We start from the raw sequence: 27,348 nt of genomic DNA, 5'->3' as shown, positions 1-27,348 counted from the left end.
TGTGGGTTCGGCTTTGATCACTGCCCACTTGGAAGAGAGTTTAAATTCCATGCAGGAGGCGGGCACGTCCCAAAAAGTCTCCAGCAGCTGGGGAAAGAGCTTCAACAAAGCAGGAGGAGAACCAAGCCATTATTTCTTCTGAATTTGCCATACAACCACGTGGTAAGAATGCCTTGTAATGCCAAGGTAGAAATTTGTAATGAAAGACGGTGGGGGGAAAATTCATTTCTGATTCTTTCATGCAGGTACCAATTTGAAATATGAAGATTGTAATTCTACTCCTTTCTCTCCTGGGGCTGGCAATCTCTTTACCAGTAAGTAGCTTTTAATCTACTTAAGCTTGGCTCTTTTGGTAAGATGCATACATACCTAGCAAGCTACAGCAAAGTACACTTAATGTATGGCATAGCTCTGGGCTTCTAGCTGATAATGGTTCAACATGCTTCTCCCTAAATCCAAGCCTGCAGGGGCAGTGAAACTCACCATGCCACATGGAACTTGGCTTCCTCTGTGCTGCAATGCTTTCCCAAACAGGAGGCAACTTCATGCTCCAAATGTTAACACTTAGGTGTGAAAATGTCCATTTTCAGACTTTTTTTTTTGTAAGCAGCATTTGGTTATACCAAATTTCAGCTGGCTTGAAAGTAGTAATTTTTGGTGTGTGTGTGTGTGTGTGTGTCCTTATCTCTCCCGTCCCCATTTCCTAGGTATGCTTCAATTCAAATGTCTGAGTTTCACACTGTGCCAGTAATCAGGGGCCTGCAATGGGCTATGCCTGTGCTACATTTTAGCTTTCTGAAAGTATTTTCAGTATATAATGTTTCTGGGGGCAGGCCTGTGAATGTCTTTCTTTCCAGCCTTTTTCTGCTAACTAGTCCCAGATTATGTGTGTGCTTTCTGTGTGGCAAAATACCTAAACCGCATGGGTTACAATTTATAAGAGGCAGATCCCAATTTGAAGGCAAGACATAGAAACGTCCTGCTTTCAGGGTTTTTTTTTTTTTTTTGGTAGTAATTGGGGTACACTGAACTTTACGTGTTCCCATTTTCAGAGTGCCCATTTTCGATTTCATTTCTCAAGTGAGCCAAGAAGACAGTAAGGGGTATATGTGTACGTTTTCAGAGAATGACAGGGATTAGAAAGGTTTATATCCAGGAGAGAGATTGCTGGCTTGCTTAATTTAAGGCTCAGCATAACAACAACAATAATTTAAATAACTAACAGTTTGCTGCCCTTTCACGGTGTCCCAAATCAGCTGCCTGAGGTAGGTTTACTTTGTCTAAAGGCAACTGCTTGCCTTTCATTGCTCATATTAGTTTGCAAAGCACTATGTGCATTGATTGTGCCATTGCGAAGTTTGTGCCATTGCAAACTTCTCATAGCTGACACACATTTTGCTTTTTTTAAATAAAATAAATAAATCCTGAATTAACATTAGGGACATGCATCCGTTTCAAAGGAAATTTTAAAAGCTTACTTTGTAGAGTGTGTATGAGAAAGAGCTACCCCCCCCAGAAGTGTTCTCAACCTTGTTTTGGGGGGCATCTGTGCCCTGTGTGAGTCTTACCTGTGGTTGCCATATGTCCAGAATTTCTGGGACATATTCGAAATATGTCAGCAGCAGTGTCCAGGCGAAAATTGGTGAAATGTCCAGAAAAATCCAGACATCTTGTCGTTTTTGCTGATTTTCCATTAAAAAATAGTTCAAAAATGTTAATTCTGTTTGCGGTTTCAGTAAAAAAAGCTCAACAACTTTTCTGTCCTCCTTTTCACTGTTTGAAATATGGCAACCCTAGTCTTTCCCTACCTCCAAGGATAGATCATTCTGCTATGTCCCGGGTTCAATCCCTGAATGTCTTCAGTTTAAAGGAGGGCTGCGTAGCATAGGCCTTGGGGAGATATTTAAATATTTACACAAGTACTGTAAACACAACACTAAAAAGTTCATCAGCAGCTCAGTGCAGATGCACCTGGCAAACAAAGCTGTCAAGTTCTCCCTTTTAAAAGGGAAATTGCCTTATGTTGAATAGTGTTCCTTGCGAGAAAAGGGAAAACTTGACAGCTATGCTGGCAAACACAGAGTAGTGAATTTTATGTGCTAATTTATGCCAGAAATATAATGCTGCAATTCACAAAGCTCTGCTGATGCTTGATCTCTGCCCATCTCATTGCACAGAAAGATTTGTGTTCTGTTTCTGCAGACCTCTGAAACTTCAAGCTATGATGCTGGGGAGATGTTGCTACCCTGATGCACTGGGGTAACCAGTGCACTGCCCAAGCAGTTGGTGCGACATAACCTGTCCATCATAAGCATTCAGGAACTACTGCATTACCATTATTTCATTTTGAGTAGGTTGCAATGATCCTACCTAGATCATGAACTGGTAACTACGGTAGTTACGTATAGGAAAAGCGAATGAAATGCAACGCCAATCCATTTTGGTGTACTACATCTGGAATGTATTTGCTTCCTCCTTAGCTGAACCAAATGGGCAGAATCCTTGCTACTAGCAACAGCAGAGAGGTAAGCAGCAGTGGCAGAGAAAGTGGGTGGAGGGACAGCCCGCCCTGGGTGGATCGCCGCTGTGCCGATAGGGACGTAATGGGATGTGCAGCGCCCATGGGGACACATGTGCCGCGGGGCCTCAGCCGCCCTACAGCTGGGGGGGAGGCAATGGGTGGACAGCGGATGGCCAGGCCATCATGGGTGCCATGCACATTGTGTCCCTATGGGCAGTTTGCCCCAGGTGTCCGAGAGGCTTCCTCCACCGCTGGTAAGTAGTGTTCTTGTGTGCATGCTTTGAATCTTAGGAAAGGGTTTTTAAATATATATATATTTCCTTGTCACTTGTACAAGTTGGATAATTAGCTAGACAAATGCCTATCAAGATGACAGTGATGCTGGAGACTGGCACAAATTCTTCCCCCTAGATACAGATTGTGGGTTGCTGGATTCCCTTGGCACCTCCTCAGCCTCAGCCCACCCCAACTATTGGTTCTGGCCAAGCAAAAGGCACAGGAGGGCCTGTTTCTCAAGGTCTGGCACTGTTCAGCACTAAGCCAGAGTGCACTTTGTGGTGAATTTGAGGGAGAATCCTCAGTAGAGGAAGCTGAACTGATGATCTCTGTGTACAGTCATACCTCGGTTTAAGTACGCTTTGGTTTGAGTACTTTCAGTTTAAGTACTCCACAGACCCGTCTGGAACGGATCAATCCACTTTACATTACTTTCAATGGCGAAGTACTTCAGGTTAAGTACATTTCAAGTTAAGTACGGACTTCCGTAACCAATTACAGTCATACCTTGGGTTAAGTACGCTTCAGGTTGAGTACTCTGCGGACCTGTCAGGAACGGATTAATCCACTTTCCATTACTTTCAAAGGGAAAGTTCGCTTCAGGTTAAGTACGCTTCAGGTTAAGTACAGACTTCCGGAACCAATTGTGTACTTAAACTGAGGTACCACTGTAGTTCCTATTTGCAGAGTATGCGGAAGACAGACCTGGATTATTTGACCCTTTCATTCTCTTTACCCTCCTATAGAAATGATGCAAGACACGCTTGTTTAAAGTTTAAATACTGTAACGTATAACTTTTACTTTGTGTACTTGCAGTTGTGGTTTTGCCCCCCGCATTGCCCTCGCAAGGTGGTACCTTTGTTCAGGAGTTTTGTGTTTCCTGCAAATATTTGGCTTCTCTGAGTTCTGGTGACAAATGTGCCACATAATTATAAGGGCTGGTGAAGGTGTGGGTGTTATTGTAGCATTTTTGTTCTTTTCTTCCTTTTGTTCCAACCTGAACATCTCCTAAAAGCCTTCATTGAAACATTCTATTTTGTTTTACCGCTGTGGACATTTTGAATGGTTTTCAGTCGAAGTGAACTGTCTCCCAAGTTTAAGTACATGTGTATAGGAAAACGTCCACAGTACAAGGGAAAGTCAGCTATCATAGTATAGGAATAGTCTACATCACTTCTCCAGTGATGAATAATTCCGATTATCCCTTGCAAGAAACTGTTCTGTAATTCAATCCTCAGATACTACGACTGATGCAAAGATACAAAGCCATGGGGAACAATCCACAGCAAACACAGGTACTGCCATAACCTTAAAAGCAAAGTAATTGAGGTGCAAGAAGTTAGAAAAGAAAAAATGTAAGTTTTAACTGCATTGTTCTTGTAAAAGTGACCTCTCAAGATAACCTTTAACTGCTGCAGAATTAGGTCATGATTTTAGTTCTGTATTCCTGTGTGCTGGCTTTGCTCTAACTTATTAACTGAATATTAACAACATTGAAATTTCAAGGCTAATTTGATGGCTCAGTAGAAGCATCCAGTTCAAATGGCAGTGGAATGAGAATTGACAACAGGGAGCTTGGAATGCCAACAACTCGTCAGAAAAGGCTGCCCCACTTCAAGTTGTGCAAAGCCCACTTTAAGCTTCTCCTAACTTAGATTTGGGCTTAGACTACACCTCTAATCTTTGCAGCTGGAGACTTGAGTACAAGACCCACAATCCTCAGCTGCATAAGGCGACCAAGGCTAGGTTCTGCTCAGTAAGGGAGGTGCGGAACTAATAAGGAGGGGAGTGATGGGGGAGGGTGTTCATAGTCTGGGTTTTGCTAGCATTTATTTGTGAGCATTTCAAGGTTTTTGAGTACATAGTAGGAATGCTTCCAAAACCCAGGTGGTTTTTTGAGACAAATAGGAGAGTGTCTGCACATGTTATAATCCAGGAGAACTCATGGAGTCTATTCTTGCCTCAAAGGGACATTTGGCACCAATACTCATATAGACTTCTGTCGGTATCCTTATCTTTGAGCCTCTCTCCCCCCCCCTCTCTCCTTTATGGGACTTCCTCCCAATCTTCAGCATCCCCAGTAAAGCTATTTCTGTCCCTAGAAGCTGCTGTGTGGTTTTAACCCCAGCCAAACTGAGAGCATTGCTGTCCTTCACAGATCCACAGGTACTGAGTTGCAAACATTCTGACACACTGCCCACTCAATTATGATGGATGATAGATAGATAGATAGATGATAGATAGATGATAGATAGATAGATAGATAGATAGATAGATAGATAGATAGATAGATGCTAGGTAGTAATAGCTTCCTGTTCACCAAATGGTCCAGGGCAAGTTACAAAAATATCACAATTAAAACAGGTGCAATTTATATTAAAATCATAAAAGACCACAAAACTAACTGATAACAAACTTAACAAAACAGAAGCCCAGAAGAGCAATGGATAGGAAGGAAAGAGGAAAGGAGACATATACTCAACCAAAGGCAATCAATACTGGCTCTGCCAATAAGTACCAGTGGCTAATTAGTACAACCTCAGTGCAATACAGGGGGTGGTGCTGTGGTCTAAACCACAGAGCCTAGGGCCTGCCAATTGGAAGGTCAGCAGTTTGAATCCCCACGACGGGGTGAGCTCCCATTGCTCGGTCCCTGCTCCTGCCCGCCTAGCAGTTCGAAAGCGCATCAAAGTGCAAGTAGATAAATAGGTACCGCTCCGGCGGGAAGGTAAACAGCGTTTGCGTGCACTGCTCTGGTTTCGCCAGAAGCGGCTTAGTCATGCTGGCCACATGACCTGGATGCTGTCTGCGGACAAACGCTGGCTCCCTCAGCCTATAGAGCAAGATGAGCGCTGCAACCCCAAAGTCGTCCGCAACTGGACCTAACGGTCAGGGGTACCTTTACCTTTTTACAGTGCAATATAGAATTAATTTCATCACTAGAAAGAAAAAATCTTGGAGCAGTATCAACACTTTGGGAGAGCTTTTCTTTATTTCGAACAGAGGGCATCTCTCTTTTAGAACTGAAGCACTAAGCAAACATAAACCTGATCCTTAAAATAAAATAAAAAACAACGTTCAAATCGCAAACTTCATCCTTAATTTGTGTTCCCTCCTTGATGGTAGCAAAGGCCAAGGTTGGGGCCTGGATTGCCTCCAGCAAAGCTGGTTCCAGATCAGAATCCATCAGTAAACCAGGTGCCCAATGAGGTAAGCTGGAAAGAATTTATCTCACAAGTCAATGTTGTGTAATGCGTTTCCATGGTAGTTGGTACCGCTATTTTAGAAGTGCAGACAGAGAAATCAATGCCAGCTGCTCGACTCCAAATTGCAGGCCTTCTGGCTCATGGGGGAATGACCCAGTGGAACTGGTCTGGCTAGGTCCATTAAACAGGATGCTGTAGGTGGGCTGAAAGCAAGGAGCTTAGAAGTCCCAGGCCTTATGGTGTGAGGGCAAAAATGAGAAAAGTTTGCAGCAAGCAGATCTGACATAATGGCTCACATTCTAGAGGGAGTCTGGTGCCTGACTGCCTTTGCAGATGAGGCTTCTGTTACTGTTATGGAAGACTGCATACATCTGCTCTGTGTGGTTCAAGACAAAGAGATCTGGGCGCTGAATGGGAAGACATTTCTCTCTTACTGCTGGTGTTATTTGTGCTACTAAATTGACTGTGCAGAGAGGAAGTGAGGTGGTTAGAAATACATTTTCCTCAGCCCAAGTAAGTGGTTCCAGCTATGTCCCTCTGTACTGCACATGGAGCGGTCAGTCTATGGACTGAATAATGATGATTCTGGGTCTGTGGCAATACTAGTTCACATTCTTGCTGCAGCAGCAAGGGTCAATCCCATTCTGAATCAGAACTGGGACTAACGGACCCTGAGAGTCCAAAATGTTCTTGCTCTTGTGTGTTTCAAAGCTAAATACCCTTGTTTTGAAGTCATTCCCTTAGTCTCATCTATTTGCACTGGACCCACTTCTGATTAAATGTGTTTGAGATTACATACAAAGTCTTTTCACCACAGCTGACTGTGACTCAGATTTCAACTAAGAATATGGGAGATAAATTTTGCATATCTCATGCCCAATATCTTGATTCAAACTATGCTTATCCATATTATTTACTCAGGCTAAAATTCTATGCAAAATGGGGTTAAGTCCTATTGAATTCTGAGTGGACTGCACTGTCCATCTATTCCAGCATAACCAGCTATCCAGGTTATATTTTTTAATTACATGTTGATCAATGTGATTCTTTGTCGCCCTTTAGCAGGTTGCTCCACTTGAATGGACATTTGCAAATTTCCCAGTTGCTTCCAATTTCCCGCAAAACCCATCAGAGCTGGGAGGGCCAAACATGCAAGTAAGGAAGCTTCTTAAACAGTTATGTGCCATCTTAAAAGCAGATCATTAATGCATTGTGGTTTTCTAACTTGTAACAGAGATTTGAGTATTATTTTATTTTCTTTCTCCATGTAGGCCAGGCATTATTTTATTTCAGCATGTAATCCAGATGTTGTTCAACTCCAGCTCCCACCATCCTTGACCATAGGCTATGCTTACTGGGGCTGATGGAACATTTGGAGGTCTTCCTCCTATTACTGTAGCTTCTTTGTTGTTGTTGTTTAGTCGTTTAGTCGTGTCCGACTCTTCGTGACCCCATGGACCATAGCACGCCAGGCACTCCTGTCTTCCACTGCCTCCTGCAGCTTGGTCAAACTCATGTTGGTTGCTTCGAGAACACTGTCCAACCATCTTGTCCTCTGACGTCCCCTTCTCCTAGTGCCCTCAATCTTTCCCAACATCAGGGTCTTTTCCAAGGATTCTTCTCTTCTCATGAGGTGGCCAAAGTATTGGAGCCTCAGCTTCTTTAGGACCTTGTTTTACCTCTTCCAGTGTTTTTAAATAAAACGGAAGGATACATTGGCCTGGCTGACACATCACAATGAGCCAACCATGGCTAAGCATATGTGTGTTGAGGTCTCAGCCACTTTGTTGTTGTTGTTGTTGTTGTTGTTGTTGTTTGTTATATTTATTTATACCCCGCCCATCTGGCTGGGTTTCCCCCGCCACTCTGGGCGGCTTCCAACAAATACCAAAATACATTAAAATATCACAGATTAAAAACTTCCCTAAACAGGACTGCCTTTAGGTGTTTTCTAAATGCCAGGTAGTTGTTTATCTCCTTGACCTCCGATGGAAGGGCGTTCCACAGGGCGGGCGCCACTACCGAAAAGGCCCTCTGCCTGGTTCCCTGTAGCTTTGCTTCTCGCAGTGAGGGAACCGCCAGAAGGCCCTCGGCGCTCGATCTCAGTGTCCGGGCTGAACAATGGGGGTGGAGACGCTCCTTCAGGTATATAGGACCTGTTGTGCTGAGCTATGCCATGGTTTGGCTTAAGATGTCTTCTGAACCTGTGCTCATGATGTAGCTCTCCCAGACTCTCTCCACAAGCCATAAACCACAGGACAAACCTTAAAGCTCATAGTGCAGAGGGCTAAACCACAAGCCCATATTTGGATGACAGGATAAGCCAAGCTATGGTATATTTCAGTGCAGTGCAGCTTAGCAGCAGAACCACTGTAGAGAAGAAAAGCAGCAGCAGGAGTCCCTATGTTTGTGCGTTCATGCTAAGCCATGGTTTTCACTTAAGCCTCAAGTCCATGAACCAGGCCACCAGTTCTTCACTGTTGTGAAACATTCATTGTGAAGTCACTCCACAAAAAGTTTTAAAAATGAGATTTCAAATGGTTTGATCATTAAGGGCTGACCTAAATATTCTAGAGCTGCTATTATTGATTTGAATGATTTCTCCTACTCCTCGGCCAAGAAAAGTTCCCAGAGCAGCAAACACTGTCTTGTAGTTGCATGATCTGATATCTAGAATACTCTTTGAACATTAGAATACAAAGTAATATTCTGCCTAGCAAATGTGAAATACTATGACTTTAAATGTTGTTGTTTTTTGCATAAATCACTTAAAAACAAAACAAAAAACTCAGTCATTTTTTTATTACAGAATTTTCCTGGCTTCAGTGTACTACCATTCCCCCAGATGCTCCCAATGGACCTTAATTCTGTAAGTTATTTTTCTTCCCAAGCATGCCATGTTCTATATTTGGTTTCATCACTGCAAGTTTCTTTTTTTATTTTTAACACAAAGAAATTGAAGAAATCATTCTGGTTTTGCTCTGTAGGAAGTTTTCTTATATAGGAAGCTAAGTTTTGTTATATCTGAAGGTGTTCTGATGTAAGAAGACACCATTAGTGCTGCTCCTAACACAGAACTTCTATTTATCTGAAAGAGTCAAAATATAATGCCATAAGCACAATATGCCCCAATTTTCTGGTACCTCTCTCTTTCAAACCACTGTCCATGACTTTCTTTTCTTTCTTAATTGTTAAAGCTGTTGCTCTTTGGGGTTCTAAGAAATACACACACAAAAATAGTATCTCAGAATCAGATCAGAAGGTCAGCGGTTTGAATCCCCGCGATGGGGTGAGCTCCCGTTGCTCAATCCGTGCTCCTGTTGGAAAGCATACAGTGCAAGTAGATAAATAGGTGCAGGAAAGTAAACGGCATTTCCGGTCGCTGGCAGGAAAGTAAACGGCATTTCCGGTCGCTGCTCTGGTTTGCCAAAAGCGGCTTAGTCATGCCGGCCACATGACCCGGAAGCTGTACGCCGGCTCCCTCAGCCAGTAAAGCGAGATGAGTGCTGCAACCCCAGAGTCATCCACGACTGAACCTAACGGTCAAGGGTCCCTTTACCTTTAACCCTGTAGTAGCAGGGGCTGTTGCTTACTAAGAGGAGGAAGGAGAGGGGCAAGGTGCAAGAGAGCTGGGTGCAGTGTGAATGGGCCAGTTGAGCCATTCTAGTGCTCCCACAACCTCCCTGCCACCGTCCCAGTAAACAGCAGTGACTCATCTGCCAGGAAACGGGTGTACTGGCTCTGCCCACCCACTGACCTCATGGTCAGATTCGAGCTGGAATGAAATTTCTCTGAAAACAATTTTCTGATAAATGTTCTGAATTTTTCTTTCTTTTTTCTTTCTTTTTTGTACTCCACCTGAACTGCTGGGGGATTTATTTTGAGGAAAAACAGCCATGGGAGTCCTAATCCAGAATGTAATTTCTATCTGGATCGTGTCAGTTTCCTGCTTGAGCAGCAACCCCCCACCCAACTGCTTTTTGCCCCCAAATAGCAGCTGAGACGAGAGGCGATTTTTCAGCAGGGACCTTGCATAGGTTGCCTGTCTAAATCAGGACCCCATGTTTGCTTTGTCTTCCAAACCAAAGCACACTTTTAAAAACACTGCAGATAAAGTAAAATGGTGTTTGGCCCTGCATGCCCCCGTTTAGCAGGCAAGCGGATCATCCATGGATCATCAGAGGCACAGGTGCAACAGAACAACCAAATGGCTTGCAATCTCCCATGGTGGTCTGCTACTCAAACCGACACCTCCTTCTCAGACGTTTCTGTCTGCTGTAGTTCCCTGTTCCAAACTGTGGCTGGTGCTGTGGGTGAAAAAGCCAGTGCCCAATTCTCAGGGCTTCAGGTTGAGGCCACACACTCATACCCTCCAACATTACTCCGATGAAAATAGGAACATCCTATTCCATAATAATAATAATTTCATTCATTATACGTACCTCACCCATTTGACTGGGTTGCCCCAGCCACTCTGGGCAGCTTCTAACATACATAAAACATAATTAAACATTAAACACTAAAAAAAAACCTTCCCTATACAAGGCTGCTTTCAGGCATCTTCTAAGGTTGTGTTTTTACATATCTCCTTGGCTTGGGGGGGGGGGGAGGTCACATAACTCCATATTTCGCTGATGAAAATAGGGACGTCCTAAGGAAAAGTGGGACATTCTGGGATCAAATCAGAAACCAGGGTGGCTTCTGTAAATCCAGGACTGTCCCTGGAAAATAGGGACACTTGGAAGGTCTGCATGCTGCCTGTCAAATGACGCAAACAACGAGATTCTTCAAACTGACTCAACATTGTCTTGGCAACATTGTGGCTGCCCTGCTTGCCCATCATGGGCTGGGCTCGGCTGAACGCCTCTGCTATGACAGCTCATGTCCCTGTCATCTGCTGTGTTTGGAATTAAAATATTTATGGTTCTGAGAAATTTTAATCAGATTTTGCATATTCATTTCAAATGGAACATTTCTTCTCTTTCTGTATTTCCCCCTGATAGTTTCAAACCCTTATTTCTTTTCACATAGCTTGCTATTCTGTTGGGGGCGTTGACCCTTCCTCAGACGCTGCCTGTTCCGGGCGTTGGAACAACTATGCCACAACAGCTGCTGCCACCCCAACCGGTAAGTATTTTATAGTACTTTGAGGCTGCAATCTCAAACCTGATTTGTTGTTTGGTTGTTTAGTTGTGTCTGACTCTTTGTGACCCCATGGTCCAGAGCACGCCAGGCACTCCTGTCTTCCACTGCAGTTTGGTCAAACTCATGTTCGTAGCTTCAAGAACACTGTCCAACAATCTCGTCCTCTGTCATCCCCTTCTCCTTGTGCCCTCAATCTTTCCCAACATCAGGGTCTTTTCCAGGGAGTCTTCTCTTCTCATGAGGTGGCCAAAGTATTGGAGCCTCAGCTTCAGGATCTGTCCTTCCAGTGAGCACTCAGGGCTGATTTCCTTCAGAATGGATAGGTTTGATCTCCTTGCAGTCCATGGGACTCTCAAGAATCTCCTCCAGCACCATAATTCAAAAGCATCAATTCTTCAGTGATCAGCTTTCTTTACGGTCCAGCTCTCACTTCCATACATCACTACTGGGAAAACCATGGCTCTGATTACCTGGCAGTAAATCCCACTGAACTCTGAGCATGCACTTATAGGATGACACTGTAAACATACTAATGGTGCAAGCCTGTATGTCTGCTCCAAAGTGAGCAAAGGATGGCAGCTAATAGTGTCTGCACTATTCACCCTTCGCGATTTTGGAATTTATGTTGGTGCTAGTGAAGAGATTATCGGGATCCAGGTGGCTCTGTGGGTTAAACCACTGAGCCTAGGGCTTGCTGATCAGAAGGTTGGCGGTTCGAATCCCTGTGACGGGGTGAGCTCCCGTTGTTCAGTCCCAGCTCCTGCCAACCTAGCAGTTCGAAAGCACGTCAAAATGCAAGTAGATAAATAGGAACCGCTACAGCCGCAAGGTAAACGGTGTTTCCATGTGCTGCTCTGGTTTGCCAGAAGCGGCTTTGTCATGCTGGCCACATGACCTGGAAGCTGTACGCCGGCTCCCTCGGCCAATAATGCGAGATGAGCGCGCAACCCCAGAGTCGGTCACGACTGGACCTAATGGTCAGGGGTCCCTTTACCTAGTGAAGAGATACTGGTGCAACACTAAAAAAAAGCCACTCATCTTTCTAGATAAGACAGCACAGATGAAGATTGTAAACTGGGATGCAAATGAGAATAATGTCCCAATAACTTCTGTGATTGCTAATAGCTTTGTGAGGGGTAAACTACATTTTCGAGCATCCTTGGGTAAGAGATGTGCTTTAAAAATATGGTGCGTATTTTAAATTTGTCAAGGAGGTGCCAATCATGACAACTTTTCTTGCAGATGCTTCCAATTATACTTGCACAAATGGGGCCACAGGTAAGAAGTTAGACAACATTATTTTATTAATAATAAGAATATTATTATTATTATTATTATTATTATTATTATTATTATTACCCCATCCACCTGGCATCCACTCTGAATCTCTCAGGCTCTTGATATATAGTTGTCCCTTTCTTTTTTCCTTTTTGCCTGAAAAATGAGGGGTGAACGCCTGTTAGATATTGCTGAGCTACAGTTCCCATCACTGCTGACCATTGGCAATGCTTGTTGGTGCTGATGGGAGTTGTAGTCCAACAACATCTGAAGTGCCACAGGGTCCCCATCACTGCCCTGTTCTCTCATTGAACCTGAGGGAAAGGAGCGATCTCATGTTCCCTGTCATATCCACTCTCCACATGCTGGTAGAAGGTCAGGTGAACCTGCACTACACATATAGGCTCCCTGCATGATTTAGCTCCCCCATGGCCTGACAGGGGGTATTGCAGCAAGGGGGTGGGCTAATGGCCATGGCCTCGCTTTCCCCACCTATCCTCCAACATTTCACTGAGGAAAATAGGGACGTCCGATGCTATTTTTCTAGAAAAAGAGGAGCTGGAACTCACCATGAACACCTCCCTCATTCTCTTAGAATCTCTTAGTTATTGTTAATTGTGTGAGGGAATATGGCTCCAGCTTATTACAGGTGCCCATTCTCATAGCAAAGGGAAAGGTAGCTTAGTCACAAAGCATTTCCCTTGCAAGCAGAGGGCTGCATGTTCATTCCCCCAGCATCTCTGGGTAGGGTTGGGAAGGAGACACAATGCTGAGCTCAACAGTCTGGCTCAGTGTGAGGCCGCTTCCTTCCCACGTTCTGCTCTTGAGAGAAACGCATAGGTGGAATGCATGGGGATTATTTCTCTGTCCTAGATCTGGCAGGGTGTTTTAATTTCCATGAAACCTGCACAGAAGCACACACAGGCAGATAACAGATGGTGTAGATGCACGCTAAAGAGCTAGGAACTGGTGGTGTTGCATAGTGGCTATGTTTGTTGACAGACCGAGCTGTGAACAAGGAAGTCCATTTTGTACATTGCCTCTGCCATATAGTAATTAACTATCCTTAGCTAAGCCACCCAACCCCTCAGAATCAGCTCATCTACAAAATGAAGGTGATACCGATCTTCCTTGCAGAGATTTTCTGAGGATAGCTGAGGTAATGTTTCTGAAATGTTTTGAAAGCTCAAAACACAGTGTAGAAATAGTAAGTCTACTTATTATTCTCATGAAGAGGATAATGCATGTCATTATGCTTATTTGCCTCATAAGACTACTAGACTACTATTACTACCAATACTACCCAGTTTGCATTGAATTTGAATAGACATTTGTGTGTGTGTGTGTGTGTGTGTGTGTGTGTGTGTGTCACACACAAAGAAAATTTCTATTGTTTTTATATACTGAATAGTTTCATATCTGTTATTAGCATATTGTAAATTTCTTTTGGGATGCCTCATGGCAAACTACTCCTAAATGAAATGAAACAACAACCACAAAGCCTGCTGGTGTTAGTATGTTGTGTACCTTCTTAAAGATATCATTAAAAAATATATATAAATATTTCTGCAAATTTAGCATTTGCTTATCTCGTCCCTCTCATTTTCTGGGCTCTAGGGTGCAGTGCTCAGTTCTGAAGAAATGGTAAGAAGCTCACTCCTTAATTTCTTATATTCATTTCTCAAAATAGCTGGTCAGCAATCACCGCCGAGCTGTTTCAAGCCCACCCTGTTAGTGTGGCCCCCTTACTTCTGTGGCCTCCACTACATAAGAGAACAATGAAGCACCCATTCCAAGATCCCGGGTCAAGGCAGGGGGGAGAGGGTATGGCAGAATTTGGTCTTGGTTTCAGGACTCAGTATCCCTGAGTATTTTAGCTTTCATTTTGAATGTGAGGATATATACCTTTAGTCAAGGTATATATGAAAACTCTGGGGAAGTGCTTAAGAGTGGTAGACTCCTAATCTGGGGAACCGGGTTCGCGTCTCCGCTCCTCCACATGCAGCTGCTGGGTGACCTTGGGCTAGTCACACTTCTCTGAAGTCTCTCAGCCCCACTCACCTCACAGAGTATTTGTTGTGGGGGAGGAAGGGAAAGGAGAATGTTAGCCGCTTTGAGACTCCTTCAGGTAGTGATAAAGTGGGATATCAAATCCAAACTCTTCCTCTTCTTCTTTTGAACTGAGGGCCAAAACTTGGACACCTTGGAAGACTCCCCTAGCCTCCCCTCTATCCCCACCTGATGATGCTCTAGCACACCTGATGATGCTCTAACACACCCTAGCCAGCTTCCTAGTGTGGGTTTGAGTGACTACTACCCACTCTGGCCACACCCTCACCCTCACCCTCTGGCCTCGCCCACTTTTGGCTCTGACCACACCCACCACAGGAATGTAACGGGCTTCCTCCCAGGACATTCTATACAAGATCTCAAAGTAGCTGTCTTATTACAGAAGAATTTCAGAAATAGCCTGGAAAGAGAAGTGGCTGAACTGCAATTTATCACCAAACTTAAAACCACAGAGAAACCTGGTCTGAATAAAGACATTGGATTCTTATCTCATTATACAATACATGATAAAGCTATCTTTAGCCATCTCACCCATTGCTTTTCCTGTGGGACCAATTTGCAGTCATAAACAGTCATAAATTCTTCCTGTAAGACCAAATAAACAGTCCGGTTTCCCACCACCCTTTTGAATGGTGCCCTCCCCACCCTCTCACTATATGTGGGGATCTGGTGACTTCTGTTTCAGTGTATCTGAAGAAGTGTGCATGCACACGAAAGCTCATACCAATGACAAACTTAGTTGGTCTCTAAGGTGCTACCAGAAGAAATTTTTTATTTTTATTTTTTGTTTCGACTACACCAGACCAACACGGCTACCTACCTGTAACTAGGGCTTCTGTTAGTTTGATCTGGCCCAATAATAACTAATAAGGATTGATGTGTGGGTAGGCTTGCCAAAACGAATTTGGTATTCTCCCATCTCACCATTAGGGAGATGCAGAAGTTCCAACTCAAGCACTGTGGATAAGGAAGCACACTGCCTTCCTCCTCCTCCTCCTCCTCCTCCTCCTCCTCCTCCTCCTCCTCCTCCTCCTCCTCCTCCTCCCTCTCTAATGTCCAAAGAGGCTCTCTGTGAGCCTGTCATCCTGACAAATGTTCTATTGCTTTTCCTCTCCCTTTGTAGCCACCACAGTCACAGATTGTTGGGGTTCTACTCCCTGGAGGAGGATTCTTCCCTTTGGGCCAGGCTGGGGCCCTTCCTGAAGGTCCAGAAGGTATTCTTCCAGCAAACCAGGCTGGTTCTAATCAGGGCAACCTACCATTTCCAGAGGGCACAGCAGCAGCCATCCAGAAGATTTCTCCAACAGCAAGTGATGGTCTGAGCGAGGTTGCAAGCGGCTTATACCCAACCCCCTCGGGCTTCAGACAGCCAAGCCCTGTGACGAATGGCGTGTTTGCCGAACCAACTGCTGGCATGAATATGGAGCCGAGTGAACTCCGGGAACAGCCTACTCCTCTCATAAGACTTGATAAGGACAATAATGGGAAGCAGCAGCACAATCCGTCTCGGTCACATGTGAGAGGAGACAGCTACGTGCCATTAAGCACCGTGGAGAGTAAGCCATTGAGAGAACCATAAAGGGAGACCGCTCAATTATCATGTCTTCTGTGTATTGTATATCGTATGCAGATGCTAAAATGTGTGTGATAACTGAGTTGAAATTTGGGCTAGGGGTGGTTGGAGGATTTTTTGCTTTTTGAAAAAATAATAATCATTATGGATTGTATCTAACACTAATCTTGCTTAGACGAGACCCAATGACATTAATGGACACGAGTAACTTAGGCCCCTCAACTTTCGTGGGTCTTAGTTGGATACAACCTTACTAGTTGGAAAATTTGGAAATTCTCATTCCAGGAAGGGAAATACTCTTTTAACAGCCTTATAAGAATGCTTAGCAGCTTCTGATTCCGGCTCTAGATCTTAATGACGAGGGGTTGAGTTGGGTGATACATATTGGGTGATACAGATTAATTTGAGAATCTTTTTATTTAGCTTCATGCCTCTTTACAGTGAGAGATCCTTTTTCATAAAGATTCTCTCTTATATACAGGGAGGAATCTTCACATGCAGGGGTTCCATTTAGGGAGGGCAACTAGAATCTCCCTTTCCCCTTTTCCAGGCACTGTGCATAGATCTGTGGCCTGCAAACAAGTTCCATGTACTGAGCCGCTATTGTGATAAGTTATTAATGGCCTAATTACACATGTGGGCAGAAGACCTGAGTTTTTAAACATAGGACCTGCCCAAATCACATGTAAAAGGGTGCCATTTAAAGTACAAAAATGGGTGCCTGATATCCTCTGCCTGGTGCTGTTTTTGTCTCCGTTTTTGTCTTCAACTAAGTCTTCAATTAAGGGGCCACATGTCAGTTCCTGCCTACTAAGGATAAGACTTGAAACAATGCTTCATCCACTTTCTTATATGATGCAAAGCCAAAAAAACAAATTTTAAATTCATGGGAGATAAATGTATCCTGCCAAAGATATCAGATAATGAGAGACTGTCCATCGGAGAACACATTCATTATATTTCACGATTTGACATGACTTGGTGAACAGTGTGCCACAAATGTCCCTTTCCTCATTGTGCCATATTGCATCTGATAGTAATTTCTGGCAGCAATGCATAATAAACAATAAGTTAATAAATATATCTTCAGAGGCATGTGAATGGGCTTAGATTTAGTGCGCTATTCCAGCTGAAGGTTTTAATCATATTAAAGGGAGTGAGAAAATTTTCCATTCACAATATGAAACTTGTTCTGGTTATTTCTTCTTTATGGTTGCTTGGAATTGTTTGTCACTCTATTACAAATATTACGCCTGCACAAATGTAACAGCTTGCCAGATGGGACGAGCTCCTCTCCTCCCCAAGTCCTGTTTGGGGGTTTCCTCATGCACAAACCCCAATTTTAGGGACACGAGGGGGAAACCCTGTTGCACAAGCGGAGGTTCATTAGATAACAATAGTATCATAACATACGTTGCTTGAGTTAAACAAAATCTAATATAGTTTGAAAACCAAACTAGAGCTTTAATAGCTACTCTGTTGTTGGTGGAGCCTCTTCCCACCTCCTAGTTTTGTCTGATTATTATTCTTCTTGCAGTAATCCCGAGAAAACCCATTAATCCCAATTTTATTTTATTTTATTATTTTATTCTTTGGTAGATTTTATTTTATTTTATTCTTTGCTAGATTTACAAAAAGGAAAAAAACACACCAATAAATAAATTTTAGAAAGGAGCAAGACGAGCAAGATAAGCACAAAGCATATTTTTAAAAATATCAAGACTCCTTACGCTCCGCTATGCTCCCCCTTTCTTCCCGCCCAGGGCAGCCCTACCCTCTGCCTTCACTAATAATAATAATAATAATAATAATAATAATAATAATAATAAATATTTATACCTCGCCCATCTGGTTGGGTTTCCCTAGCCAATCTGGGTGGCTCCCAACCGAATGTTAATAACACAATACAGCATTAAACATTTAAAACTTCCCTAAACAGGGCTGCCTTCAGATGTCTTTTAAAAGTAAGATAGTTGCTTATTTCCTTGACATCTGATGGGCGGGCACTCCACAGGGCAGGTGCCATTACCGAGAAGGCCCCTTAACTTTAGTGGCTCTTAGTTGGATACAACCTTACTAGTTGGAAAATTTGGAAATTCCCATTCCAGAAAGGGAAATACTCTTTTAACAGCCTTATAACAATGCTTTGTTGTTGTTTAGTCGTCTTAGTCGTGTTCGACTCTCCGTGACCCCATGAACCAGAGCATGCCTTGGAAACTTTCACTTCCTTCTCAAAGCTTCTCCTTTTTTTAAGTCTATGAAGATGTCTATGGAGTTTTCATGGCAAAATACTGGAGTGGGTTGCCAGTTCCTTCCCCAATAACAATGCTTAGCAGCTTCTAATTCCGGCTCTAGATCTTAATGATGAGGGGTTGAGTAGGGTGATACATATATTAGAGCTGACATGTCACGTGGGGCTGGACCTCAATGTCTCCCCCTCCTGGCCTGCTCTCCAGAAGCCACTATGAGCTGCCCAAGAGAGGAGGCTAGTGGTGGTGGCCAAGGAGAGGCCATGGAGAGGCAATGGGATGCTCCTTCGTAGACACCACTGCCATGATTGCTGCTCAGGAAAAGCACCAGGTCACCCTCCTCCCCAGGCTCAGCGGTGGCAGTGGTGGTGGGAAAAATAGGGACATTCCAGGATCAAATCAGAAACCAGGATGGCTTTCATAGTTCTGGGACTGTCCCTGGAAACTAGGGACACTTGAAGGGAGGTGACAGAGCCATTGCCGGAGTTTCAACCTGTGAGTCAGAGGATGGTGTTATGGCGGCATCCACCAGTCTCAACAATACTGGTTGAGTACCGCACCCTGAGGAAGTAGCCTGGATCCTCCTCAGAGTTTTCTGCAAAACACTGCAAGGTCATGAATTATGACAACAAGAGCATTCTCTCTCACAGGCTCACCCACCACATTGGGTCTGTTTACCCAGGTACTATTTCTACACACATACTATTTCTTGCTGCAGAAGCTTATGACACCCCTGCTGATTTTTTTGCAGAAAACCCTCACTGAAATGCCAATTGTAGCACAACCTGTGTGCTCTTGCTGTTTTCCTGAGATCTGTTAACCTGAGAATAATAATAATAATAATAATAATAATAATAATAATAATAATAATGAATTTTTATTTATACCCCGCCCTCCCCAGTCAACAGAATTACAATAAAACATAAAAATAATTAATTAAAATACAGATTAAAATAAAGTATTAAAATTTAAAGTGCAGCCTCATTTCAAGTAGTCCATAAATCCAAGCCATGAGGGAGGAAAACACAGGGGTCAGGCTGAGTCTAACCCAAAGGCCAGGCAGAACAGCTCTGTCTTGCAGGCCCTGCGGAAAGATGACAAATCCCGCAGGGCCCTGGTCTCCTGGGAAAGAGCGTTCCACCAAGTTGGGGCCAGTACTGAAAAGGCCCTGGCTCTAGTAGAGGCCAATCTAGCCATCTTATGGCTCGGGATCTCCAGAATATTGTTGTTTGTGGACCTTAAGGTCCTCCGTGGGGCATACCAGGAGAGGCGGTCCCGTAGGTACGAGGGTCCCAAGCCGCATAGGGCTTTAAAGGTCAAAACCAGCACCTTAAACCTGATCCTGTACTCCACCGGGAGCCCGTGCAGCTGGTAAGCATGGCTGAGAGAAGCTTTCACACCCTTCAAAAAACAGGGGAGTGGTGAAGCGCCTGCAAGGTGAAATCCCTAGGCTGTCCAGCAAAAACAATCTAAGGTGTAAGGCCTGCAAAAGACCCCCAGAGCCTGAGAGTGTCTGGAGACAGGAGACAATATTGAACTAGATCAAGGTGTCCCAACCTTGGGTTTCCAGCTGTTTTTGGACTGTAGCTCCCATCATCCCTAGCTAGCAGGACCAGTGGTCAGGGATGATGGGCATTGTAGTCCCAAAACAGCTGGAGACCCACGTTTGGGAAACCCTGGGCTAGATGGACGTATGGCGTAAGGCAGTTCTGTATGCTTCTAGTTCATCAGCCATGTATTGCAGCCCTCCAGGTGCATGACAAACTTCCCCCAGCTTTTGCAGTATTAGGCAAGCAGCAAGAGTCATGGCCCATCATATATCTTAGTGGACTGTGTGACTTGTGATATGTCACCAGTTGTTTAAGCAGCCATCCTACTCTGTTGCTGTTTGAGACTTTCTTCCAGCCAACTGCCGAGACACGTAGCTACTGCCTATCTCTCCACAAGGCTTTGCTCCTCCACTTTTCTCCCTTTCTTCTCTTCTCCGTTTACTCCTTTGTCATTTCAACCCCCCCTTCCTGAACTCCCTCCTTACAATGAAGGCATGAGGTACCTGCACATTATTGCAATTTATGAACTGCCGTCCATTTAAAATGGTCCGTGCAGCTGGAATGGAAGTGGCTCTGAGCACTTTGCAATGCTAACCGTGCTTCCCTATTTGCTCAAACGCCCCATCTGGTCTCTTCTGAAGCCACTTATATGTATTGGGTGCCCGGGAGACATCAGCTGGGTAATTTGCTAATACTTTAGGTTGCTAATGGCAGCTCCTGGTCTTTTTGTAATTAATATTTGCTCAAACGTTTCCCCAGGCTAATCAGTATTGATTGGGAAGATCAAAGCACACCCCAATCCTGTGCGATCTTTACTTAATTTTAAATGAATTCCTCCTTCTCGGGAGTTCGCCAGTGCATGGAATCTGAAACGCAGTCTTTACAAGGAGAATATGAAAGCAAACTATTTTAGGGTGGAAACGTATTTCCATTTCAAAGCCCCAAAGAACTATTTCTCTGGGTCTTGCACTGGCAGACAAAGTCTGGGCTAGAAATACATTCACTGCAGAGATTGCTTGCCTCTAAAAGAAGGAAGCCTGGCTAGCTCAGTTGGTTACAACATGGCGCCGATAACGCCAAGGTTGCAGGTTTGATCCCTGTATGGGACAGCTGCATATTCCTGCTTTGCGGGGCATTGGACAAGGTGATCCTCTGGATCCCTTCCAACTCTACATTTCTGTGATCCTGTGCAGACCAGACTTTGCCTGGAGCTCCAGCTCTTCAGCTCGCAAAGACTCGAAGAAAAAGCACCTGCTCTAAGCTGGTTTCACTTCTACTCATGGGGTTGGTTTCACGAAATAGTATTGGGTGACTGGGATTCAACCTCTGCAGTGGATAGGCAGGGTGATATGACTGAGTCCCTAAGGCCACTTAACAGTTACATGAAGCCTCTGGGGGCAATCTTTAGAAGATGGGGGGCAAGGGGCCACCAGTATGCCGGTGACACCTAGCCCTAGTTTGTGAGATGTAAGTGAGATGTGGTGTAATATTTCTTAATATAGGGGTGGACTTAAGGGTGTTGGGGAGTAATGAGTAAAGGTTAAAAGTAATGTGCAAAAATCACAAACATACCCTCCATCTCCCAAAAACCTCCAAGCCAGGCAGGGCAGTCTCGAGCAGGTCGCATGCCCTGGTGCTGAGGGGCGGAGATCGCTCCGGCGCCCCCGCCCTCGCAGGGCGCAGCATGGTTTCTGCGTGGCTTCGCTGCACGGCGCCCTGCCTATCGCCCAGCGCCACCGGGGGTCTACCTAGAGCCAGCCCTGAAGCCAGGATGCCTTCAGGAGATATAGGAAATGTGTTACAGGGTGGGACAATGTAAGAAAAGGAAGATTGCTCAGGGGGGAAAAGCTGTGTAAAACAAGGAGTAGTTAGCCCTGATTTGTGTGTCCCCAAAATGAAAAAACCCTATCAATTCAAATCGGATTGGCTATCTCTCATTACACCCCTAAATAATTTTCCCATTTTAAAAAAGGCCCTTTCCCCAAGATTCTCTGTGTTCCTTCTTTCTTTCTTTTTGCAATTCTGAGTTTTCCAGTTGTCCTTATCAAACTTAAGCCATAAATTCTTCTCCAAGCCTGGAAATAAAACCTTGAAATCACCTGGTTTCTAGCTAAGATTGTACCCTCATCCCTCAAACCAATTGCCCCAAACAAGATTTCTGTCTCTAAACAGGGATGAAAAACTTGGTTAAAATAAAAAGCAATCCAATTTAACAAACATAAAGGCACACACCTGGGCAATTCCAGACAACAGGGGAAGTCATCACTCACACAACTTTAGTTCATATCTTATATCCCCGACGTTCATCCCATAGTTTATAATTGGGGTGTTTTTCCTTGAACAGCTGCTTCCTAGCTGAATAAAAGAGGAGAGGCATAGGTAACTCTCAAATTCAGAACAAACAATGTGTAACATCAAAAGGTACCTAAAGATATAAATGGATGAAAGGATCCCAATTAAGCAACAATTCTGTGTTGCTCCAGAACAGGTTTGAGTGGGCTACAGTGATAAATCCACTCCTTTTTAATTAGAATAGGGAGTAACCAGAATCCCCTTTTCCAGGGATCCCTTTGGTGCTGCTATCGGAAAACTATCAACCAAAACCATATTCAAAGGAAGATATAGTGTCCATCTCTCTGTTAATGTCAAAGTTTGTATGCTGGGAAGAATGATCAATGTATTCAAGGATGTTTAGCCATAATTTATTTTGCTCCCTCCAGACCTTGGACTTGGCACAATAATCAAAACTTCCTGAAACCCAACTTCAGTTCATAGAGGAAGTGGATCTGCTCCTTCTTACAGCACCCCAAAACCCAGAAAATAAGTGTTTAAAAGTCCAGTAACTAAAACAAAGTAGTGGATACAAAAATGCATGTAGTAGGATAAAGTTTGAATAAGACGCCTATAACTATTAGGGATGCTTGCTTGCAAAAATGTGCCCATCAGGGAAAAAATTGCCTGCAAAGTTGTGTGTAATACACAAAATTCACACTAAAGTGCTGCTGAATTTTCATGGAAACTTCCTATATGAAAAAAATGCAAACTGATGTAGAAATGTGGAGAATTGAACTTAAGAGTGGAAAAATGAGAAGCTGGGTAACTCAGTTGATTAGAGCGTGGTGCTGATAATGCCAAAGTTGCAGGTTCGATCCCCGTATGGGACTGCTGCCTATTCCTGCATGGCAAGGGGACTAGATGATCCTCAGGGTCCCTTCCAACACTACAATTCTATGATTTAGCCATTACTAGTTGGCTTGATGTCCTTTCTTAGTTACTGGAACATATTGTGGCTTCCTTTCCACCATTGCCACTTATTTTTAGGAATTTTGCACCAGAGGTCAGACTACCGCCAATACCTCAGGGCATTTAGATCATTTCCATTGTCTAGCCAAATCTCTGCTTGCCTTGCTGAGTTCTAGTCAAAGCTATCTTTTTCTAACCGCTTGTGTGTATCAGCAAGCAGAACACCATCCATTACCAGCAATTTCAACATCGTGTGCTCTGTCTGCCCCATTTTAATTACCGTTTGTGCAACATTGAAACGCAAAAACTTCAGAAAGTCTTGCCTCATCATTCTGATCTGAGACACTACTTCACTTTCACACATAATCCAGCCTTCTGAAATGTGCAAAGAGATCAAAACAGGCACTTCTTCGACACCGGCTCAGAAACATAAACTTTCAGCTGTTTCGTCTTCTTCAAGAGCCACTCATAATTCAGACAACTGATGAGTCAAAGTCTGTTTTGGTCCATTTCCAGCCTCTTTCACAAGCATTGCTGAGGATAATTTCCTTCTCCTGCCTATACTAGCAGAGGTCACCCTGTGGCCAGCACATTGTTTGACTGACTAGTTGGGACTTCTGCAAGTATATGGTTCAGGATAGCCTGCCATCTGAATATTCAAGACCAAATGAAAACAAGCTCATCAACATTCACCAGGTTTCCCTCTCTAGCTCTGGGGTTATGCTTCAGGCACAGCACTCACTTTGGCATCAAAAGTGTTCCTTCCAGTGTTGTAACGCCAGCCTTTGGGCAACCTACAGGGTGCACAAATACCACATACATTGCCCTTCTGTCAAGGCCCACAGTGTTGGAATATAAATTGTGTGCATCCTAGAATTTTAGGAATTTTCCATGGGCAAAGCTAATATTGACAGAGACTTCCGTCCAAAATGGCGTCCCTATAAGGCACCACCACACCTTTCAACACCACACTTGGCAGAATGTCTGTGCATGCAAGACGTTTCTGACAATTCCTTCATCCAAGTCATTTATAAAGACAACAATTGGCCTAGGACAGAACCCTGTGGCACCTCACTTGTCACTTTCCCCCAGGATAACAAGGAACTATTACAGTCATACCTCGGTTTAAGTATGCCTCGGTTTGAGTATTTTCAGTTTAAGTACTCCGCGGACCTGTCTGGAACGGATTAATCCACTTTCCATTACTTTCAATGGGAAAGTTTGCTTCAGGTTAAGTACGCTTCAGGTTAAGTACAGACTTCCAGAACCAATTGTGTTTGTAAACCGAGGTACCACTGTAATGAGTTCTAGTCCAACATTTCAACCAGTGCACCATTCTGGCTCACTTTACTTCAGTTTGCATGCAAATTCTTTCCAAAACCTTTTTTTTGGGGGGGGGGTCTTTTTGGTCTTTCTTTCATCATAGATGCAACAAGTACTAAGAATATCTTCCATAGCCTCCTTATTCCCAACTGCAAGGGAAGCAGGAGGTGGTAGAGACAAAATTGACTTTGCCACGAATTTCTGCCTTGTTTGAACATATCTAGAGCACTTAAATAATACAATCTCCATTGACATTCTCCTGAATTCAATTCCTGAATTCTTTAGGCACTTTCAAAATTTCCCCAGAGAATCTGGCTATGTGACAAAGTAATTTTGCCTCGAGCCTTTAATTTAGAGGATGAAAGCAAGTCAAATCACATCACAGTGGAAGTCAAACGCCTGACTGCTGGTTTTGTCCTTTCTTCCAAGTTAAGAGAAAAAGTTCAGTGAAAGAAAAAATAGTGCCACAGCAGGAAACAGAGACAGCTTTATTGTTGTAATTTCATTTAGACACGGGGGCATATTTAAAAGGAATATCGAGATGTAAAGGCTTTATGTTAAGGGAGGCATTCAGAATGGGTGTGAGGTACCGTACATATATTCTAACTTCATTTATCAGAAATTTACTTTAAATATACAGAGTATTTCAAATCTCCCATTTTGAAGCATTAATATTGGTTTTAAGTGAGCTTTAAAAAATGGTCATGTGACAATTCCATGTCCCCTTTGGAAAAAGTGAAGAAGTGATTTGAATTCTTTAGTATTCAATGATTTTTATCTGGATGCCATGTTCTGAAGGGGTTTTTTTTGTTTGGTTTGGGGTGTTTTTGGGGAGGCATTATATGACTTTACATTTTCTGAAGAATCCATGGGATTTTGGGATGGGAGCATCCTGGTCTTAATGGAGGGATATGTTCAACACTCATTCACTGTAGCATCACTAAGTGACTCACAGGTGTGAACCATCACAAAATAATCACCTCTTACAGAACCACCATGTTATTTCATAGAATCATAGACTTGTAGAGTTGGAAGGGACCGTGAGGGTCATCTAGTCCACTGTTCCCAACCTTGTTGTTTTTGGACTACAACTCCCATCAACCCTAGCTAGCAAGACCAGTGGTCAGGGATAATGGGAATTGTGGTTCAAAAACAGCTGAAGACCCAAGGATGGGAAACACTGATCTAGTCCAACCCACCCCCACCCCCGAAATGCAGGAATCTTTTTGCCCAATGTGAAACTTGAATTCATGATCCTGAGATTAAGAGTCTCATGCTCTACTAACATATCCGAGTCATATGATGTCAATTAAAATTAAATACTTTTTTTCAGTAAAGTTCCCCCCCCCCCTTCAGTAAAGGATCTGGCATGGCGCTATGGTCTAAACCGCTGATCCTCTTGGGCTTGCCGATCAGAAGGACGGCAGTTTGAATATGCATGACAGGGTGAGCTCCTGTCGGTCTGTCCCAGCTTCTGCCAACCTAGCAGTTCGAAAGCACACCAGTGCGAGTAGATAAATAGGTACCACTGCAGCAGGAAGGTAAACAGTGTTTCCAAGCGCTCTGGCACTCATCACAGTGTCCTGTTGCCCCAGAAGCTGGCCACATGACCTGGAAAGCTGTCTGTAGACAAACGCCGGCTCCCTCAGCCTGAAAAGCTTACCTGCAGAAACAACAAAAAGAGATGAACTCATTGGCAGGTTTTGAATAAACATTCACAATCTTATTTAAGTAAATATGGAGAAAGACAATGCAATAACATCTAAAGTATATGCAGAAGATAACAAATAATGTAACAAACCAGAAGGAGAAGATGAGGGAAGTCAATGGGGAGGATGGGGATTGTAAAGCCAGTGTGGTGTAGTGGTTAAGAGTGGTAGACTCGTAATCTGGGAAGCCGGGTTTGCGTCTCCGCTCCTCCACATGCAGCTGCTGGGTGACTTTGGGCTAGTCACACTTCTCTGAAGTCTCTCAGCCCCACTCACCTCACAGGGTGTCTGTTGTGGGGGAGGAGGGGAAAGGAGATTGTTAGCCGCTTTGAGACTCCTTCGGGTAGGGATAAAGCGGGATATCAAATCCAAACTCCTCTTCTTCTTCTAAAATGTAAAATTGGATAACTGTATTTGCAATTTGTTATAATGAAAGAAATTTAATAAAATATTTATAAAATAAAATAAAAAGCGAGATGAGTGCCGCACCCCATAATTGCCTTTGACTGGACTTAACTGTCCAGGGGTCCTTTACCTTTTACCTTTGCTTCCCCCCCAAGAAAAACAATCTATTAAATTTCTTGAGATGAAATATCACAAAACAAATCAAAGTTTTCATTTCATACTTTTGCAACTTAAACAGCTGCGTGGTAGGTAGGTATTCCACAATACAGTGTTTCTAGAGATGCAGCAAGGTGGAAAGCTACACCTGTGGGATAGCTACTAAAATGGAGCGGTTTCAGGTAGAACACTTCTGTTGGGGCATGGGGAGGGTGACCGCCGTGACACCTGGCGTCATAAACAAGATTTCACCTCCATTTTGCTTTGTTGGACACATTCTGTTTTTGTGCTCATTTTCTATGTGTTAGACAATGGTTTCTATAAATATAGACTCGAGGATGCAATTATATGTAATGAGATATTGTGGCTTTGAGTTTTATGTGCTGTGATAAGGGTAGGTGGGATCTGTGGGAAGTCTGTAATTCCCCTGCCCTTTTGCTCGGTATTGATTGGTTAGCCGGCCATTTCAATAAGGCTTATATTCTAGAGAGAGAAGTTTACAAATCATTCCCGTGAAAGCTTTATCTTGTGAAGATTTCTCAAGTTGCCTCAAGACGACAAAGGGTGGGGGATTTTCAAGACAGCGTGAAGGTAAACATTTCTTTCCATCTTCTGTAATAGATATGCTTGGATGAAGGGAGCT

At 43.7% G+C, this 27,348-nt stretch overlaps 2 protein-coding genes across 3 annotated transcripts in view; one reads left to right on the top strand and one right to left on the bottom strand.

Moving 5' to 3' along the window:
* Positions 1 to 27,348, bottom strand: part of LOC132591255 (uncharacterized) — a 119,251-nt gene that overhangs the window by 7,300 nt on the left and 84,603 nt on the right. Inside the window, exons 9-10 of one of the 2 annotated variants that reach the window (XR_015947354.1) lie at positions 25,962 to 26,098; positions 22,102 to 22,224 (exon numbers count right to left, since the gene is read on the bottom strand). Coding sequence is in view for 1 of the 2 variants with exons in the window: in XM_088659012.1 (XP_088515138.1) it covers positions 26,081 to 26,098 (18 nt within the window). In the remaining variant the exon portion in view is untranslated. Of the gene's footprint in view, positions 1 to 22,101; positions 22,225 to 24,904; positions 26,099 to 27,348 lie in introns of those variants that run through there. The other variant, XM_088659012.1, reaches the window with a different exon arrangement.
* Positions 261 to 16,076, top strand: AMTN (amelotin). Its single transcript, XM_088659018.1, has 10 exons — positions 261 to 314; positions 2,481 to 2,525; positions 4,037 to 4,093; positions 5,925 to 6,008; positions 7,067 to 7,159; positions 8,814 to 8,873; positions 11,036 to 11,131; positions 12,392 to 12,427; positions 14,045 to 14,071; positions 15,621 to 16,076. The coding sequence occupies exons 1-10, from the start codon at positions 261 to 263 to the stop codon at positions 16,074 to 16,076; spliced, it is 1,008 nt and encodes a 335-aa protein (XP_088515144.1).

This window comes from Zootoca vivipara, chromosome 15 (genome assembly GCF_965207765.1).
Source record: "Zootoca vivipara chromosome 15, rZooViv2.hap1.1, whole genome shotgun sequence".
Taxonomy (NCBI): domain Eukaryota; kingdom Metazoa; phylum Chordata; class Lepidosauria; order Squamata; family Lacertidae; genus Zootoca; species Zootoca vivipara.
Note: the sequence above shows the minus strand (reverse complement) of the source record. Positions and strands in the feature narration are given on the sequence as shown.